We start from the raw sequence: 21,058 nt of genomic DNA, 5'->3' as shown, positions 1-21,058 counted from the left end.
AAATAATTATTTAAATAAACGATAATTACGTTTGTAAATATTGCTAAATAATTAATTCTAATCGTTCGTAAATTAATTGAAAAATATAAAAGAAATGATTTGTACCGAATAAAATGAATTTAAATTGTAAAAAATAGAAGATATCAAAATCTCGTTCGACGATTGGTCATTTGGACGAAAATAAATCGTAATCTGACCAATAGAAATAAGTTTTTCATTAATCAGAGTTCCCAATGGTGGGGATGGGGGTGGGGGGATAAAGATAGACAATAAGGAAAAGCTTTCTCCCCCTCCATTCGTCGATGCAGCTTCAGAGAGTTCGTACCGATTTATTCACGATCAGCTGATTGTTGTTTTTCTTTTTTTTCATCGTAAGAAAATAAAAGCTCTCGGTTAGATAAAAAGTAAGCAATGTCAATAAGAAATATCACGGTGTATAATAATTAACGATTATAATCCCTTTAAATATTTAAAGGCTTTACTGAAACACAAAAGGAAGAGGAAGTAAGAAAGAAAGAAAGAAAGAAAGAAGGAAATAAAAAGATAGATAAAGACAGACTGTCAGAAGAAGAAGAAAAAGAAGAAAAACAATAAGAAAAAGGAAAACAAATTGTACAAAAAAAAAAAAAGCAAAATGAAATAATGTGTCATTGACAAAGAAGTGCGTCCTATGTTAAACTACTGTGTAAAGAATTGTGCATATGAATCATAATTGCATTGTTGTTAATGGTGATAATATATATGCAGAAAGGTTTGCCTTGGATTAGGTCGAATCAGTAAAATAAAAAGTGAAAGAGAGAAAATAAAAAAAAAAGAAAGAGATTGACGTTGACCGCGGGTGGGGTGACATCACTGTTCCCTTGGCTCTGTTGTCAGTAGCTCGCAGAATGACGCAGTAGACGGTTGCGCGAGGGTGCCAAGCGCCTCGCCGAAAGAAAAAAAAAAACGGCTCTTGTCGCGAAGTAAGTTTTATAAGAAATAATCATCGTTTAATTTTAATCATTCGAATTATTTGTCTAAAACAATGATGATAAATATGAAAGTGAGAATTTTCTTTGTTACTATACAACTACACGAATCAAGACAATAATCATTTTTTTCATTTCATTTTCTTATCTATATTTCCATTCTTCTGTCTGTCTGTCTGTCTGTTTCTCTTATTCTTTGTCTCTTTCTCTCGTTCGTGTTTTATTTTATTATACGACAAAAATATAATTTTTCCTTTGTTTTGTCATGGTCACGTTACATATTATTACCTATCATCATATATTACAATATCAAATACGCCTACGATAATATTTGGATTATTCGAAAGCGTCATAATAAAAACGTGCGATCAAATCTAGTATATTTCACGGACAAAGACGACTTTTACTGTTTCTCTCTCTCTCTCTCTCTCTCTTTCTTCCTTCCTCTTCCCCCACCCCTCCACCATTTCCTCTCTGTTCCTCTACTTCGCTTGTATATATTTCCTTCTATTTCTCTCTCTCTCTATCTATCTATCTATATATATCTCTCTCTCTCTCTCTCTTGTTCTCGTTCTCCTCACCTTTCTTTTTTTGTCTTTCTCTTTCGTCGACCCTGAGTGCGTTCTCTGCGAACAGCTGTGTTGGATTGTGCAATGCCTGTGTTCCGACAAGCAAAATAGACCTCCCCACCCTTTCTACCATCTTTTACCAATGCACTTTCCCCAGTTAAGCATTAAATAATACTACAATGATGACGTATTATATATATATGTATATTACACACACACACACTTATAACTTTTGGACGTGTGAGGGAATATATTACATACTTCTTTAAAAAAAAAAAAAAAACAACAAACAAACGCATTTTATACGCAAAACTTTTTTGTTTCTTTCCTTTCATCGTGAATTTGTGCGATTCATACGTGTGTGTGTGTGTGTGTATTTTTACGTTAAAAATAAACATACAAAAAAAAAGAAAGAAAGAAAACAAATAATATGCAACTTATTACGAAGAGAATCGTGGTATATATAAAATAAAATATAATTTCTCATTTTTTTCACACACATAACCATTTCTATTATAATTCTCCGTTCCTGTTTACATGACGATGCACTTTCTTTCTTGTTTGTTGTTTTTTATAAGAAAAAAAGAAATAGATAAAATAATTAGCTAATTTTCTTTTGCAAATTATTTAATCTTTGTTTTTCTACGAATTATTTTTTATTTTGTCAAAATAAAAATGACAATAAATGGTTAATATTTTGATTCAGGTAGTGTGTTGTGTTGAATTGTGTTGTATGATTTGAACAGTTTCATATTATAATACGTTAACGTTTCATCTTATTTATTTATCTCATTTTATATATCAGTGTAATGTGTTTATTATTTGTTGTTGTTATTAAATTAATGAGTAATAATTTTTATATTTGATTAATTAAAAGAAATGTGTTCGTTATTTGAAGCTTTACGATTAAGATCATTGAACTCTGTGGGGAAATGAATTTATTCTCTTCTCATTGTGTTATCTATATCTCATGTTTGTTAGGTCAAATACAAATATGTTTCATAAATATAATCTTATGAGAAGAGAAAAATAAATAAATTCTTGATTGGAAAAAACAATTAAATTTAAAGCGTATATATATATATATATATATATATATATATATATATATATATTACCGTCGATCATTATATTGCAATTAACATTTAATTAGATATACTAAATTTCATCTATTTTTAAACTTAAGGAGATAATAAAAGTATATATATATATATATATATATATATATATATATGTTTTATGTAATTGTACTTGATTTAAATTTGGCGGTACTTTATAAATGTAACGATTTTAACATACACTTCAAGTAACTCCACTCTTATGTTTGTATATTATTTATAAATTATTATTTAATTATTTATATAAATTAATACATTTATATTAACGTAGTAATTTAGTAACTTAGTTTTACTACGTGAATCATATTATATATATATATATATAATTATAATTAAGATATTGTTTTGTTTTATTAATAATAGTATTAAATAAGAATTAATTATTTATATTAAGAGATTAATTATAATATTATATTTTTTTTTTCTCAACAGTGAAGATAATTGCCGATGAAAGAAAAATGTCTGCTGATTCACCAAGACGCAGCGTTCATAAAGGAGCCCAAGTTGTTACACCTCAACCGATAGTTGATCGGTCAATAATTGATAGCGTCGCTGGAATTATAAATGACATTGTTCCGCAGGTTGTATTATTTATCAGAAATTTTGAATTATTACATTAAACGGCTTCAATTTTTCATTTAATATGTATTAGAATTTCTTTTTCCAGTCGTATACTGCCCCCAACACAGATAACAAAGAATCCATTAGTTGGGCTAGATTTGAATATGCAGATGTAAATGATCCTGCGTTGTATACCGAATTTACTGAAGGATCAAGTACACCGCCATTGTTGTTAGTGCTTGGTTATTCTACGGGTGTACAGGTTTGTATTTTTATTACATTTTTTTTCTTTTTTTTGTTTTTGTATGATATGATATCTTTGTAATAATTACATACAAAATAATAACATTTAAGATATTAATATTATATTCTTTTTTCTTATAGATATGGCTAATATCTGCAACAGGAGAAGCAACAGAAATTCTATCATGGCGACAAGGAATAGTGCGTACTTTAAGAGTTATACCAAATCCGAAGACTGATTCCAAATACTTTGATCTATTTGAACCGAAACGGCCATTAGTAGCGATATGCGACTCGGCTGGACCGGGACCACAGTTTTGCAACATAAGCTTCATCTCGCTAAAAACTGGTGATCAAATAAAAAATATTAAGTTCAAAAATCCTGTATGCGACATTTTGGCCAATAGAAGATCCATAGTTGTAACATTTTCCGAGAAGATAGCAGTGTTTGATGCAAGAACATTAGAAGATGTAATATCAATAACTACGTGTTATCCCAGTCCTGGACCAAATCTGAATCCTGTTGCGTTAGGAACAAGATGGCTTGCTTACAGGTATACAATTTTTCTTCTTTTTTTTTTTAAATATTATTATTTACAAAGAAACGTATATTTATAATGTTATTAATTACAGCGAAAAGAAGTTATTACCAGCTAAAAGAAGCAGTGGCGGTTGTGCAGGTGAAGGCGTACAAAGTTACACAGCTACAGTTTTATATGCTGCTAAATCATTAGGAAAAGGTTTACGTGGTTTAGGAGAAACAGTAGCATCAAGTTTAACAGGAAATTCAGTGTCACCATTAGCCACTAATAATACGAGCAATGATGTCACACAACCAGGCTTAATTACGATATTAGATTTGCAAGCAGCAAAAGAGGCAAAAGATTTGGATGATCCAACCATAGAGACAGTAATAGCTCATTTCACTGCCCATACTGAAGCGATCGTTGCTATGACTTTTGATTCAACTGGTGCGTTATTAATGACCGCTGACAAACGCGGACATGATTTTCACGTATTTAAAATTCAGCCTCATCCTGGTGGTCCTACATTAGCAGCAGTTCATCATCTTTATATTTTGCACCGTGGAGATACCACAGCTAAAGTACAAGTAAGAATTTATATATATATATTTTTGTTGTCTCATTTCTAGTGTTCTTATTTTAACATTCATTATTATTATATCCTAAAAAAAAAAAACTAAATGTGTGTTTCTTTTATTATAGGACATGACATTCTCAGCTGATACTCGTTGGGCTGCTGTTTCAACAGTTCGCGGAACAACCCACGTTTTCCCAGTTGCGCCCTATGGTGGATCCGTAGGAGTGAGAACTCATTTAACTCCGCACGTAGTAAATAGACTTTCAAGATTTCATAGAAGTGCAGGCTTAATGGAAGATGGTACCAGATCCCATTCACCTATTTTACATTCTGAATTACCTTTATCCATCTATCCGTATTCCAATCCCAGACTTCCACCGTATCCTAACCCAATAAGTCTGGGTCCTTTGGCACAAATTAGACAACCTTCAACATTGAATCATACAAACAGTCAAACTCAACCAAGGTAATTTTTATACTCATTTGCATCGATATATATATATAAGCTCATTTTTATGATTTCAATGAAATACATAAACAATGTTTGTTTTTGTGTTATATTTATGTGAATGATTTTGTTAGAATATCATTAATATTAAATGAAATTAGATTTGTGTATTAGTATAACGTTATGTAAAATAGTATTGTGATTATTTATATTTATTGTTTCATTAGACCACAGCAAAGACAACGGCTTCATTCTGACGATAGTGGTACTTTACCTTTAAAGATATGTGCTTGCTTTGCTCCATCTAGAGCTTGGATTTATGCACAAAGAGAATCTGGTAGCAAAGTTGCTAAAAGAAAATTAGATTCTTTATTTATCATGGCATGTCATGGGAATTTGATACAATATGATCTAGAAGCTAAACCTTCTTCCGGTATGTTTTCATTTGTAATAGCAACATACATACATACATACGCATTAAAATATATTTTATTAAATTAGTATATGTTAACATAATATAACAATTGATTTTTAACTTAAAAAAAAAAAAATACAATACTGTTATACATACAGGAGTTGCAAGAGAAAAAATAAGCGATGATACAATGATAGAATTAGATGTCGAAGCTAAAGGTCAATGGCCTCTTCTAAGGTCACCTAATTCAACGGATATTCTACCACCAATACCATTATCAAGTCCTTTGTTTACCGTTCCTACGGTACCCGTTGAAGATAAACCTTTGGATAAAGATGAAGATGCTTGGTTAAGTCAAGTGGAAATGGTAACCCATGCTGGACCACATAGACGATTATGGATGGGACCACAATTTGTTTTCAAAACATATAACGCACCTAGCGGGTAAGTTTATTCATTATTAAAATCAATTGTGATTTTTTTTATGAAAGGTCATAAAATAATAAACTTTTTCAAAATATTTTTACTTAGAATAGAATATTCTAACAGTAGCAAATTATTATTAGGGTTTCTGTAAACTTGGTAGAAGCAGAGGCGGTTGAAGTTGGAATTACAGGTTCATGTTCGGCAAGGTCAAATCCTGTTAATATGCCACATGCAGCTTCTAGACCTTCAGTTCCACTTGTTATCGATGGATCAGGAAGTAAGTTCATTGAAAATATACACATATATACAAATTAGTAATGATTTTCAAACAATGTAACTTAATTAATTGATATGAATTTTAGGTAGTTACGAACAATCACCAAGATTTATGGAAGCTTATGGAGACTCATTAGATAATGAACATATTGGCGTTGGCAGTGGGGAAAGTCAATTAAGAGAAGATTTAGCAGATGCTATGTTGGAAACATCAATTGCTCCGCATCATGCTCCTGGTAAGTAATTTATTATTATTATTATCATTATTATTAAAAGAATAATATCTAATCTTTCACATTACTTGATAATTAAAATTGTTAGATCAATTTGATTGTTATTGTTGTTGTTGTGTAAATTGTTTGAATCATTAATTTTATTATACTTTTGTTAACTCTTAAGTTTTAAATATTGTCTGTCGTATTCAGTGTAGCTGAATATTTGAAAAAAAAAAAAAATATATATATATATATATATAAGCGTAGAAATAATATAATAGTAAATGTATGATGTGCATAGATATAAATTTTAGCATGTTATATAAAAAAACATTCATAATCATAGTTAAATTTAACAAACAATTCAACTATATAAAACTCTATTTATATTATATAATCTTAATGTTGTTGTTGTATTATAAATATGTTTGTGTTTGTTTAAATGATGCTCTATTTTATTTTTATTTATTTATTTATTTATTTTTTTTTTAAATAAAATAATCAATCATCAAATTAGTAAGCTTTGTATATATATATATATATATATATATATATATATATATATATATATATATATATATATATATATATATATATGTGTGCACGTTAAAAGCTAGAGTACACATTTTCACCATGTATTGCGTTCTCCTTTTCAACAAACAAACAAACAAACCAAAATGTTTCACACTTATTATATATACGTTACATTGAAAATTAATAAATATTTTTTTAAACATATATATATATATATATATATATATAAAAAGAAAAAGAAAGGAACAGGGGATTTGTGTTATATATATATATAATACTTTGGTAAAATTAACTAATATATCATATCACACACTCTCTCGATTGGATATAATTATTTGCGAACTAACGAATAGAAAGAAATGAACAATTATTATTAATAATAAACATTGTATTATGAAACAAAACAAAACAAAACAAAATAATAATAATAATAATAATAATTGACGCAATTCTGATCTCTGCACGGAGTGTTAAAAGGATGGTCGCTTGCATCATAAAAATTTGTGTGTACACAGAACTGGCCAGAGGCAGGTATCTTCTTCGTTTTTATCCCTCTTTTTTGTTTTTTTTTTTAACTATGTTTGATCACTAACATAATATCACAAACATGAAATTAAAAAAAAGGAAAAATGTCTTTCAATTTAATAAAAAAAAAAAAAATAAAAAACACACATATATATATATATAGAAAAAGAAATTCTATTCAAGCACTGTTGTACGTTAATTTTTTTGTTTTATTTTTTTTTTGTTTTTCACACACTAACTGTGTATATATATATATATATATATCGAAATAGTTTATCAAATTTTAGAAAGAGTCTCCGAAAAAAAAAAGAATACAAAGAAACAAAAATACAGACTCGTAAATTTGTAATATTATTTTATATGTTTCCTATTAAATATAAACGAGAAAATATACATCTTCTTGAAATGCTTCATTCCAGCATTATGGAAAGAGACACATCGAGATAACACTGATGTAAAATATTTCTTGCAATGTGCAGTGTGAAAATTAAAGAAATAAAGAAAAGAAAAAAATGTCTTTCAAATGAAAAAGAATCGAAAAAATAAATAATACAGTACAATTTTGTATTAGAAAATTTGTCCTTTTTTCATATTATTTATGCTTTGCCAGCACCACCGTTCGCTCTCGTCGCAGTGCTCGTGCTATAGTTTTTCCATCTAGTTGTTTTATTTTATATATATATATATATATATATATTATATTTATTTATTTATTTATTTTTTTTTTTTAAATATTATTTCAATAGATTTTTCTTTTTTTCTATCTTAATAAATTAACATATATTTATATTTATATATATACATATACATATATATATATAAATTTCTTTCTATTTCTCTAAAAGAAGAAGAAGAAAAGAAAACAAAAATCCCCAAAATATTGGATTAAAAAAAAAAAAAAATAAACGTTCAACTAAAAGAGAAAAAGTAACATTAATAAATAATAAAAAGCAAAAAAAAAAAAAAACAAACAAAGGAAGTACGTAACTCGATTTTGATACCTGCCAATGGCTTTTCTGTTATCAGGGAGGCGCTCGGTATTTGAGAGGGTGGGTCAGCCAGTAACTAAAGTCGTCAACCCTCTTGGCACCGTGATAACAGTGTCAGCTGACGAAGAGGATGTCAGCTCTAGTCAAGAGTTTGACTCCGCGGAGGAGAGTCTGGTTCCTGAAGCACCGAGGAGTGTTTGCGCAGAAGAGGGTCCTGCCTCGCTCGGTGATCTTGAGCCACCATCTTGTTGTCAGACATTACGTGATCTAACAGAAATATGTGCAGAAATGCGTTCGGCAAGCGAACCGGCTATTGACAGCGTATCGGATGAAAATATTTGTGATGTTAAAGAAAGAAAAGAACTTTGCGTAGAAGTAGCATCTATGAAATCAGCGGGAATAGATTTTGAGAGAGAGGATGCATTTCAGGATGTACCAAGTGGATTGAGTCTTTGTGCTGAACAAGGTGAGATACCAAGCAGTCCCATGACACAAGCCAAAGAGAGTACTGCTCGATCTAGAAGAAGTAACAAATATGAGCAGCATGCACATGAAACGCAAGAATTCAATTTAGCTAAAGCTAAATATGTCGTTAATTATGACGAAGAAAGTGTCGTATTAATGGAAAACAAATTGTCATCTGATAAAGTTAATCTAACGCGAGAAAAGGCTCAACAAACATCCTTCTCCTCCTTTCCCTCTTCTTCCTCCTCCGCTTCTTCTTCTTCTTCTTCTTCTTCTTCACGACATCAAAGTAGTAAGGATAATGAGAAAATTATTACCAAGAAACAATCTCATAAAGAATCTAAAATACGTATTGACAAATATGTTGTACAAGAAAAAGATGACAGCGTTGTCGTCAAGGATTATTCAACTCGGTGCGTTGATACAATTAATCATTGTATTGGTAAAAAACATTGTGATACATTGAAAAATAATCAATGTGGATCGAACGATGAATGCGTTTCAAAAATAGATCAGAAAATTACTACAGACAATTCCAAAATTAAATCGGAACATTCAAGTGGTAGTACTGATAAATCATTCGTAGAATTAGATAAACCTAATGTTAATACCGCTGATATTATGAACGTCGAATGTAAAGAAGAAAACGAAACAATTCCATCGGATGATTTTAATTCTATGGAATATCATTTGGTAGATAGTAATTGTCCTATCAAAGATACTATGGTGTCTGATCACTCGGATGAAGACATTGAACATATTCAACGTTCTGAATTATTACGTGTTCGTGAATCTGATAAAGAAAATTCGGAAAAATCCATAGATTTACCTAATTACTCTGATTCTTCACCTATTACTCAAAGGAAAAATAGTAAAAGTACAATATCCGATGACGATCTTGAGTATATACATATAAATGAACTTTCAGAGATGACAGATAATAAATATAATTTAGCAACAATGTCTAGCAACGTTGAAAAATCTGACGAGGATTGTTCTATGTCTTCTAAAGGACAAAGCAAACATACATTATCCTCCGATGATGATCTTGAACATGTACAACATTCGGATGTTTGTTCATCAACGTTAGAAATAAATTGTCCAAAAACCACAATGGATACCGAATTAAATTTAAATGTTAAATCATCCAGTCAAGAAACAATGCGAACTGTTAACAAATCAAAACCAATTAAAAGACGAAAAAATATTTTTGTCATTGAGGATAACACTACTGAAGACGTAGAAGTAACCGTTATGGTTGATCCTATGGATAATTGGATTCCATGGAATAATCCATGTTCAGATGAAAACATGACAGAAGAAGCACAACATTGGGCAGTCACCGATAAACGTTCCAGTTCTGTAGCTAAATCTTCAGAAACTATTCGCGGAGAGCAACCATCAGCTGTAGGAAGAAAATTAAAAGGTACGAAAAAACGTAAGGATATTGTAGTTATCAATGAAAAACCTCAGAGTAACATTGATCCTTCGACTGTTGTATCAACGTCCAACCAACAGACAAAAATTCCTAGTAATTTTCCAACTGTATTAGAGAGTAATCCATTAGAACAAGCAAGTAGTAAATCTAAGATTGTTAAGAAACCAAAAGATATTCCATGGGTTGATAATGGTAAACAAGCGTGTAAAATTAAAAGAAATAAAAATAAGAAGGATATTGAAGTAAAAGAAATCTGGGGATCTGAAGTCAATGAATTCTGGGGAACCGAACTAAATCTTGTTGACGAGGATTTAACTGAAGATAATGTAGAAGTAACACGTGGATCACAAAGTAATAATGATATTGAAATAATAGACATGGATTCAATGGACAAAGTAAGAATGATCTGGAATCGTAGATTACCATCTCGTATAAAATCAATGAGCACAATTGTAACCAAACCAAGAGATCCAACAATAAGAATAGCAAATCCGATAACCTCAACTAGTACTCTAGATGCAAAACCATTGTTTTGTTGTTCGCGAAAAGTAACCACAACCAAATTACAGGAACAACCTGAGGAATCAAGTACAACAACTCCTAGAGTTTTTTGGAGTTCCATACTTAAGAAAAAGAATACACCTTCTAGTGAGAGTGAAATTTCACGTAAGGAATCTGATCTTGAGCCTTTGGTAGAAGTCGAGGAAAAGTCAGAAGAAAAATTCAAAATTCAAAGTACATTGTCTACTGAAATCTATGAAAATTTAGATGACGATACAATAAAAAAAGATGAAGAAGATACAAAAGTTGAGGTTAATATCATGGAAGAAGATGAAGAAGAAGGAGGTGGAGTAGAAGGAGTAGGAGAAGAAAACGAAGAAGAAGAAGAAGAAGAAGAAGTAGTAGCAGAAGCAGAAGTAGAAACAGAAGGGATAAAAATGATGGAAAAAGTAGAAGAAACAACAAATGTTAATAAAACAACAGTGGAAACAATATTGTCCAATACTTCAGAGAGCGAACATCAACAAGTAGAGAAAAGAAGAAATGATTCGGATCAAGAAATCTTACCAGAACGTTCTGGTTCACCTGATGAATTGAATACTAATGGTAACGCAGCATCCGTGGATGTTCTCGAAGGAGAATTATCCGATAGAAAGGAATACGTTGAGAAAACTAGCAGCGTAGGTTGTGTTACATCAACCTTAGGTGCCTCAAAGAAAGGCATTAGATCAAAAAAGAAAAAGCGTAGATGAGTGGAGGATTGCGTGGATGTGCCCAAAGCTAGCTTGGCTCCTTTACATACTGTTAATGCAAGTGACCGGAGTAGATTAGCATCGGTTTCAAAATGCCTTAGGTTTTTATCATTCACATTGTATCATAGTTCACTCGGATAAATAATCTGATATTTCAAAATCAAATAAGACATAAGGTCGATTAAAATCATTTAATCAGGATTTTCAAGAACAGAATATTAGATCATTCGATAATGGTAGTAGATTTGCAATAGTGATATCTTTCTCTCTCTCTCTCTTTCAATCTAGCTATCTGTCTCTCTCTGTCTCTCACTCTCTCTCAAATTTTTAATTATTTCACTTAACAGGATTAAGTGGTGCTTAATATCAAAGTATTCTTCACAATTTAAAACATTACACACCTACTCTCATAGATTTTGTATTAATAACCTTCATTTGTTTTGAAGAATTTCTCAAGGGGGTTATCTACAAACGATGATTACCCTAATTTCTCAGTATATTTGATTTAATAAGTAGTCAACAATTGAACAAGTAGATAATAAATATTAACACTTTAATGGCCGGCACATCTATGCAGTCAAATATTGCCAGAGGCTAACGATATTTTTGAAGAATTAATTTAAATAAATGTGTGAGTGGGGGGAAGCTAATGGTTGGTTCAACACCATCACACACATATTGTGTGAGCGGCCATTAAAGTGTTAAAAGAATAATATTTGTAGTATAGATCAAGAGTTAATTGAATCATCCATCTAATTACGATTTTCATATTAACAAAAAAAAAAAAAAGTTAGTATTAATAATTAAATTCTATGAATGATCATCACATGCATACGTGCGCACGTGCGCGCGCGCGACCATTAAGTGTTCATTTACGGGGTAATTTGGCTAACTCGTAAAAAATTATCTTCTTGATCATACTTCTATCTCTCTCTCTCTCTCTTTCTCTTACATACAAATATATAGGATTTTTTGTTTTTGTTTAAACACAATAATTTAATCGTGTACAAGGTGTCCAGTTAAAATCATTGACCAAAAACAACTTAAATACCATGAAATGATTGCTTTCTGTGAAAGCTTTGTATAGATTACACTAATTCATATATATATATATACACATATATACATACACATATATACATATACACATGAGTATATATTATAATATTATATAAACAACGAGTTTTAATCGTTTTATTAACGATTTTGTTTCTTCTTGTCTTTTTTTTGTTTTTTTTTTGTTTTGTTTTGTTTTGTTTGTTAATATATTTAAGTATTGATAAAAAAAAAAAAAAGAAAGAAGATAAAAAAATCTTATCGCTGAGGAAGATATTAAATTTAATTAATTTTCAAATTAAATTTGGACAAATTATTACGAGAGAGTGTAAATTAGTCGAGAAGTTAAATATAACACGTTTATAAATATTATTACATATTTATTTTTATAAATGAATGATAAAAGTGATGATTCATCTTTTTTTTTTTTTTTAATTTTTTTTTTTTTAAATGATTTTAATGGTCACGCTGTACATATTACACAAGCGAGACATTTTTGAACTAAAAAAAGGTTATTTTTTTTTATTACAAAATTTATTATTAAATTTGAATGAGTTTCAATTAAATCTGTTAACCGGGTGAGACGTATAAATACGACAAGAGTATTTTTTACGTATTTTTATATATAAATAAACGAAAAAATATATATTTCATAATATTTTCATTTATTTTAAACATAAATAATAATAAATAATAAATCAATAAATAAATATATAAAAAACAATAAATAAATAATAATAAAAGTTGTGCAATTGAAAAGGGAATTCCCCGGTTAACAGGTTAATTTATTATTTTTAATCAAATTAACATTTATTATTATTTTTTTTTTTCTATTAAATTTGACTATTTCTATCAACGTATTTTTTTTTTTTTTTTTTTTTTTTTTTTATATATTAACCAGTTAAGTGTGGCGATGATCTGTGCGCCGCAGAGAGCGCGCTCTAGTGTGTGTTGCGATAATCAAGCGATGACGGATATAGTCGTCAAACAGAGAGTAAGTGGCGCTCTGTTAAAATATTGGATAGTCAAAAAGGACGATTTTATTTTAGAAAATGAACAATTTTGTTAGTAATGTATACACACAGTTTCTTAATATTAATATATATATATTTATACATAATAAACGGAAAAATTAGAGAAAAAAAATCGAATATATTTAATAGAAGTTACAAATTTATTCTTGACTTTTTTTGTTTTTTCAATTACAATTTAAACATCAAATTGTAAGAAACTTTTACGCACGACGAATATATACGACGTCATAACACAAAATTTTGTCACACATCTCGATGACGAATATAGTCGTCTCAACACGCTTAACTGGTCAAATTCGTCTATTTCTATCAATGTATTTTTTTGTTTGTTTGTTTTTTGTTTTTAAATTATTGTTCATATTTTCTCTTTCCACTATTTCTCTCTCACTCTCTCTCTCTCTCTCTCTCTCTCTCTCTCACATATTTTATTAAATCATTTATTATATTGATTAGAGTATTTATTATATCTTTATTTAAAGATAACACACACACACACTCACACACATTACTCAATAATATCTCGAATTGCACAGATTTTTTTTGTTTTATCGATGATATTTTTTTTTTTTAATTTTTATTTTAATTTTAATTGAAAAAATTGTATTATCTATGATCGAGAATTTTGTTGTTATAATTGTTATTATTTATTTGTTTTATTATTATTATTATTATTATTATTAATATTATTATTATTTTAATTATGAAGAAGAAAAAGAAAAGAATTATTATACTAATAAAATTTTATTTGAACGATTATTATCTAAATGAGGACAGATATCATGTGTCAATTATATTAAATCGCGTGTTTAATAAAAAAAAAAGAAGATAAATAAATAAATAAATAAAGATAATATTTGTTAGGACTCTTTATGATTAAATTTAAATGGATAATAAAAAGAATTAAAAAAAAAAAAACAAGTTTTAAAAGTAAATAAAAGTTGAACATAAATATTAAATGAAATTTAAATAAACGAAAATTAAATTGAATTTAAATAAAATGGAAATTATAAATTACATTTAAATTGAACTCAGTTAAAATTTAAATTAAACTGTACTAAAAAAAAAAAGAAAAAAAAATGGCGACGCGTCTAAATGTAAAAAATGGCAAAAATGAAAATAATAATACAACAAAAAATATAAAACAAACTAACCTTACTTTACAATTACTGACGTATCGATAAAAATATGATTATAATTTATTAAAATTAAAAAATAAAATAAACGGAAACTAAATTAAATTAAACTAAAAATTTAAACTAAATTGAACTAAAAAAAAAAAAAAAAAAAAGAATTGAAAACTCATCGAAATGTGAAAAATGATAAAAGAAAAACAAAATACAAAAAAATGTAGAACAAACTAACCTTAATTTACATTTACTGACGTATCAAGACAACATTTTTTAAAAATAATTAATTGAAAAAATAAAATAACTGAAAACTAAAGTAATTTAAATTAAATTGAACTAAAAAAACAAAAAAACAAAAATGAAAACGCGTCCAACTGTAAAAAATGAAAAAAAGAAAGAAATAAAACAAACTAACCTTAATTTACATTTACTGACGTATCGAGAAAAATATTATTAAAAAATTTATTTAAAAAAAATTATTTCCAAAATATTATTATTATTGAGCAATGTGTTTTCTTTTTTTTCTTCTTTTTAAGAAAAGCAATGAACAAATTAATAATAATAATAATAAAAACAAAAAAAAACAATAATTAAAATAAATCATAAAATAAACATGACATACTTCTCCATCTTTTTATTTTGTTTTGTTTTGTTTTTTATTTTAATTTTAATTTTAATTTTAATTTACTAAAAAGTTATATAATTAACAAAATATGTACAAAATTGTTCGCACAAAATTTATTATTATCATCATCATCATCATCATCATTATTATTATTATTAATAATTAATTTTTTTTTTAATTCTCAAAACTCGTCATATTGTATTAAATATTAAATTAGATATAGATTTATCAAATGATTTTCATTATTTATAATATTTTTCTCGACTCAGATTAGGCCAATTTTGTTACAGTATACATATATAATAATATACACATTATATACATATATATTATTATATACATATATACATTATAATATATAATTATTTATAATTATATACTATATCGTCTTTTATGTTTTTTTCTTCTTTATTTTCTTACTAAAAAGTTATATAATTATATATAATATATTATTATATTATAATATTGGGATCTCTAGCACTTGAATACGCTATCTGGTGGCTAAATTCAAAATTACAGTAGATAGGTCGAATTGCTACGCCACATGGGATCTCTAGTACTTGAATACGCTATCTGGTGGCTAAATTCAAAATTAGAATAGTTAGGTCAAATTGCTACGCCACGTGGGATCTCTAGTACTTGAATACGCTATCTGTTGGCTAAATTCAAAATTATAGTAGATAGGTCGAATTGCTACGCCCCATGCCCCTGCCAGAGATCCCAATATTATTATATTATATAATATATTATATATTATTATATATTACAATGTATATTGTATATTATATTAATTATGTATATTATATATTATATATTTTCTGTTTAGTTCATTAAATTCTAATTTGTTCATTTCTAATCAATGTATTAAAAAAAAAAAGTGATATCATCTGTATTTCTAAGTTCCTTAATTTTGATTTGCGAAAAGAAAAAAAACTCGGAGACTATATTTTATTTCTTTTACATCTTATGTATAGTATTATCTTATTAGTATACGTGCAATCTACATATATATGTATATAAACAAAATAGTATTTAAATAATTCTATTTTTAATTATTTTTTCTTTTTTTTCTTTAATAGTGAAAATTATTATTAATGAATGGTATACATATATGCATATGAAATGTATTATAATTTATTCTAACCTATATTAGAGCAAGAGCCCATGACGGACCTTCGTTATTTTATAAAAGCTGAAAGTTTTTTTATGCATGTTCCCTATACAGGTAAAAACGACCAGCGACTGTAGAGTTTGGGTTGTGGTTATTTGGGCAGGTAAGAGGTAGTAAAGGTGTATAAAATAGTACCTTGGCTCACAATCAGTCCGATACAAACGTCTTTAAGTCAACGAATTACCTTATACCGTCATCTGTTAGAATCTTATCGAACTAACATAGATAATTATGACTCTAATTAATTAATAAACAAATAATTCGCAATAAAATAATATTGCGATTATAAATTGAAATGTAAAGTATCCTATCTTTCAAGTTGGATGAAACTGCATACAGTGTGCACAATTTTATTAAAATCGATTCAGTAGTTTAGGAGTCTATTGCCGACAAACAATGTGACACGTAATTTATATATATTAAGATAAATTAAACTATCCTATCTTTCAAGTTGGATGAAACTGCATACAGTGTGGAAAATTTTATTAAAATCGGTTCAGTAGTTTAAGAGTTCATTGCGGACAAACAATGTGACACGTAATTTATATATATTAAGATTGAGCTTTATACTTTAACGAATTTAAGGTACTATTTTATACACCTTTACTACCTGTTACCTGCCCAATTAACCACAACCCAAACTCTATAGTCGCTGGTCGTTTTTACCTGTATAAGGGACTGGCACAGAAAAACTACTAGCAGCTTTTATAAAATAATGGTGGTCTGGCTGTCGTGGGCTCATGGGCTATATTTATTATCTTCTCTAATTTTTCTTTCTATTTCTATTTCTATTTCTATTTCTATTTCTATCTTTCTCTTTTTCTTTTTCTATTCATGTATAGACACTTAAGTAATGATCAAATCTATAATTATATATATATATATATACAGATATTTATGCACGTTAGGTTAATTAGCGTGCTTTTAAATTAAATTAAATTAAATTAAATTAAAAAAAAAAAAAAAACAATACATTTTTAAATGTTGCCGATAAATAATATTGCATAAAGCTCTCTATAAGTTGAATAGAAATGAAATTTACTCGATTATACACAAAACAATAAAAAAAAAAAACAATAAAAGAAATAAATAAAATATAAAATAACCTATAATATAACATAACCTATAATATAACATAATATATAATATAATATAAAATAAAAAAAAGAGGAATAATAGTTTAAAATGAGTTTGTATAATGTTCGTGTTTTGTGCTGTGTATTATATTCATTCACAAAAACGGTGTAAAACGGAAAGCTTAGAAAAGAAACCAAAAAAAAAGAAAGACGAAGAAAATGATAAAAATAAAAATAAATAAAATATAATAATAAATATGAAATAAAATAATAATAATAATAAAAGATAAATAAAAACATGTGTACATTATGTAGTTTGTAAAAAGAGCGTCGATGATAATCGTATTTCATATATATATATATTATTAATTGTGTTTAGTATTATTTATCAGAAAAAAAAAAAACATTCAGTGGGTGTGTGTTTTAAAAACAAACATGTATAAAAAGAAAAAAAACACAGAAGATAACAATGATGATTAATAAATCACAATGATGATTATGATGGCGAGGATGAAGAAGAAAAAAAAAGAAAAAAAAAAAGAAAAAAAAAAGTGGAACAAAATAATGAAAAAAAAAAAATGTAGAAAAAGACGATACGATTGTGTTTATCCTTTAAAAAAAAAAAAAAGAAAAAGAAAAAAAAAGAGAAAAAAAATAATTAAAAACAAGTTTATAGAAAAAAAAAAAAAAACAAGTCTTTCATTTCGTTGTGATAAAAAATTTGCTTTTGAGAAAATGTTCATTTTAATTTTAATTCGTTCGTATTTTATTAGAATCGTGTTCAATTGCAAAATTGCAAAAAAAAAAAAAAAAAAAAAGAAACATAAAATGAAAAGGAAACCAAAAAAGAAAAAAAAGAAACAAATGAAAAGAACAGAAAAAAAGAGATCATACAAAAAATTGTACATTTTTTTCCCTGTAAATTATTCAAAAAAAAAATCCGATCTATCGTACCTGATAACACACACATACACATTTTATTAAACTGTGTGTGTGTATGTGTGTACCGTGCTATAAATAAATATATAAATTAAAATTACACTTTCAAAACACATCCCACCATGTAATACAAAAACAAACGCATATCCGGTTGTTTGCAAACACACAAACAAACAAAAAAAAATGAAGAAAAAAAAACAACAAAAACTAATATAAAATAAATAAAATACTAAATAATTAATTTAAAAAAAAACAAACAAACAAATAATAATATTTAAATAAATGAAAATGAATAATTAAAAAAAAAAAAAAAAAAAGCAACATTGTTCGATTTTTGACATCGGTGGTGCGCAATAGCAGAATTAACCTAAAAACGAGAGAAGAAGAAGAAGAAGAAAAAAAAGAGAATAAAAAAAAAAGACAAAAGTACAAGATAAAATAAATTAAAAATAAAAATAAAAAATAAAAATAAAAAATAAAAAATGTCACTCTTAGATTTCATGCGAGTAAAAATGTGTGTGTAAATTTTTAAAAACAACAACAATAAATAACAATAAATTAATAATAATAATAATAATAATAATAATAATAATAATAATAATAAATATTAATCTCAGAGTTTGAATTATAAAGAAGGTTTTTTCTTTTTTGCGTTTAAATAAATTTAATATGAGAAAAATAAAAACAGACAAAAAAAAAAACACGATGAATAAAAAAATAAAGATTAACACAAGAATAAAATAAAAAATGAAAAACAAAAAACAAAATGGACACACAGTATATTATTACATGCAGGCATGTATTATTAGCTTCAATTTTTAGTGATATAATATTATTATTATTAATAATAATATAAATTATGCGAATCATATGTAGCTTATTCTAATAATAATAATAATAATAATAATAATAGGACACGAACAACAACAACAACAAGAAAAAATTGTTTTTCGTGTTACGTGCCGTCCTGAAGTTCGTAGAAATGAGAAAAAATGAAATGAAAAATAATTTCATTGCTGGATCACACATAGAATTTATACTATTTAAAATGAAGAAAATTATGCTTTATTTATTTATTTATTTATTTTTTTTTATTTATTGTTCAAAACAATCATTGATTTGGATCATTTTCTTTTCTAACCTCTATAACACATACATACAATACATATATATATATTATAATTAATTAAATTTATTAGTATTTTATTATAATTATATTAAATATTTTAATTTCATATTTATATATATAAAAATTACGTGTCACGTTGTTTGTCCGCAATGGACTTCTAAACTATTGAACCAATTTTAATAAAATTTTGCACAATGTGTGCAGCTTCATCCAACTTGAAAGATAGGATAGTTTATCTTATCTTAATATACATAAATTACGTGTCACGTTGTTTGTCCGCAATGGACTCCTAAACTATTGAACCGATTTAATTATAATTTTGCACAATGTGTGCAGCTTCATCTAACTTGAAAGATAGGATTGTTTATAATAATATAATTTTATTATATTATTATAATTTTTAATATATATATATATAATATAATATCACTTATAACAGTATTATTATTATTTTTATTAATTTAATAATGTTAATTAAAAAAATATATATATATTATTAAATACTTTAAATATGGAATAACAATGAAATTTGAATAATTAATATTTTAAACATATATATATATATATATACATATAATAATTATAATTTAAAGTTAAAATTGTGTTATAGAGGGTTAAATTATTTTATATTTTGTTAAATTGAATTATTTTATCATTTTCAACGTTACTTCTTAAAAATGGCGGCACATTTAGCAATTGATAATTTATATACATACATACATACATACATATATATATATATATATATATATATATATATATATATATATATATATATATTTATTTAATGAGAAAAATCATTTATTCATTCACTCATTCATTCATTCATTCGTTTATTAATCTCAAAAAAAAATATTTAGCGTTTCCCTATTGAAAATGCGAAATGTAACTTTAATCATTTAACCTTAATCGTGCTAATAATTGAATTACTTACTCACTTTACAAGAGTCATACTCTTGGTAAAATAAATAATAAAAAAAATATATATATATATGAAGTATTAGAAGAACGTGTGATGAAATATTATAATTATTTATTAAAAAAGAAAAGAAATTGTGCTCATGCGAAGGAGCCTCTGTATTTACTATACATACAAGCTATATAAATAATAGACAAAATGAAATTGATATGATGCTATATAAATTTTGCATAAACATGTGTTCTTAAACATAATAGATAATAATATTAACGCGAGATCCACATTTGATTATCGAACAAATTAGAATTATAGCGTAATTAATATATTGATGGTGCAATCAATACTCTCCTATAAATCTCTCTTTTAAACATAAGTTTGATGAACGAAGTCATTAAAATTTAAAAAGAAAAAAAATGAAAATTTAGCGAATTACCACCT

The 21,058-nt window shown here is 26.7% G+C and overlaps 1 protein-coding gene across 4 annotated transcripts in view; it reads left to right on the top strand.

Annotated features, from left to right (window-relative positions):
* Positions 1-260: 260 nt before the first annotated feature.
* LOC107067304 (uncharacterized) overlaps positions 261-21,058 on the top strand; it is a 31,376-nt gene continuing 10,578 nt past the window's right edge. Inside the window, exons 1-12 of one of the 4 annotated variants that reach the window (XM_089173785.1) lie at positions 261-404; positions 476-962; positions 3,088-3,236; positions 3,323-3,478; positions 3,601-4,013; positions 4,093-4,570; positions 4,686-5,026; positions 5,236-5,441; positions 5,582-5,867; positions 5,990-6,126; positions 6,212-6,361; positions 8,426-11,398. In XM_089173785.1, the coding sequence (XP_089029911.1) occupies position 962; positions 3,088-3,236; positions 3,323-3,478; positions 3,601-4,013; positions 4,093-4,570; positions 4,686-5,026; positions 5,236-5,441; positions 5,582-5,867; positions 5,990-6,126; positions 6,212-6,361; positions 8,426-11,398 (5,290 nt within the window). In that variant the 5' untranslated portion in view covers positions 261-404; positions 476-961. Of the gene's footprint in view, positions 963-3,087; positions 3,237-3,307; positions 3,479-3,600; positions 4,014-4,092; positions 4,571-4,685; positions 5,027-5,235; positions 5,442-5,581; positions 5,868-5,989; positions 6,127-6,211; positions 6,362-8,425; positions 21,035-21,058 lie in introns of those variants that run through there. The other 3 variants (XM_089173782.1, XM_089173784.1, XM_089173783.1) reach the window with 3 other exon arrangements.

This window comes from Polistes dominula, unplaced genomic scaffold, assembly GCF_049000335.1.
Source record: "Polistes dominula isolate Pdom_NZ unplaced genomic scaffold, Pdom_raw_medaka contig_75, whole genome shotgun sequence".
Taxonomy (NCBI): Eukaryota; Metazoa; Arthropoda; class Insecta; order Hymenoptera; family Vespidae; genus Polistes; species Polistes dominula.
Note: the sequence above shows the minus strand (reverse complement) of the source record. Positions and strands in the feature narration are given on the sequence as shown.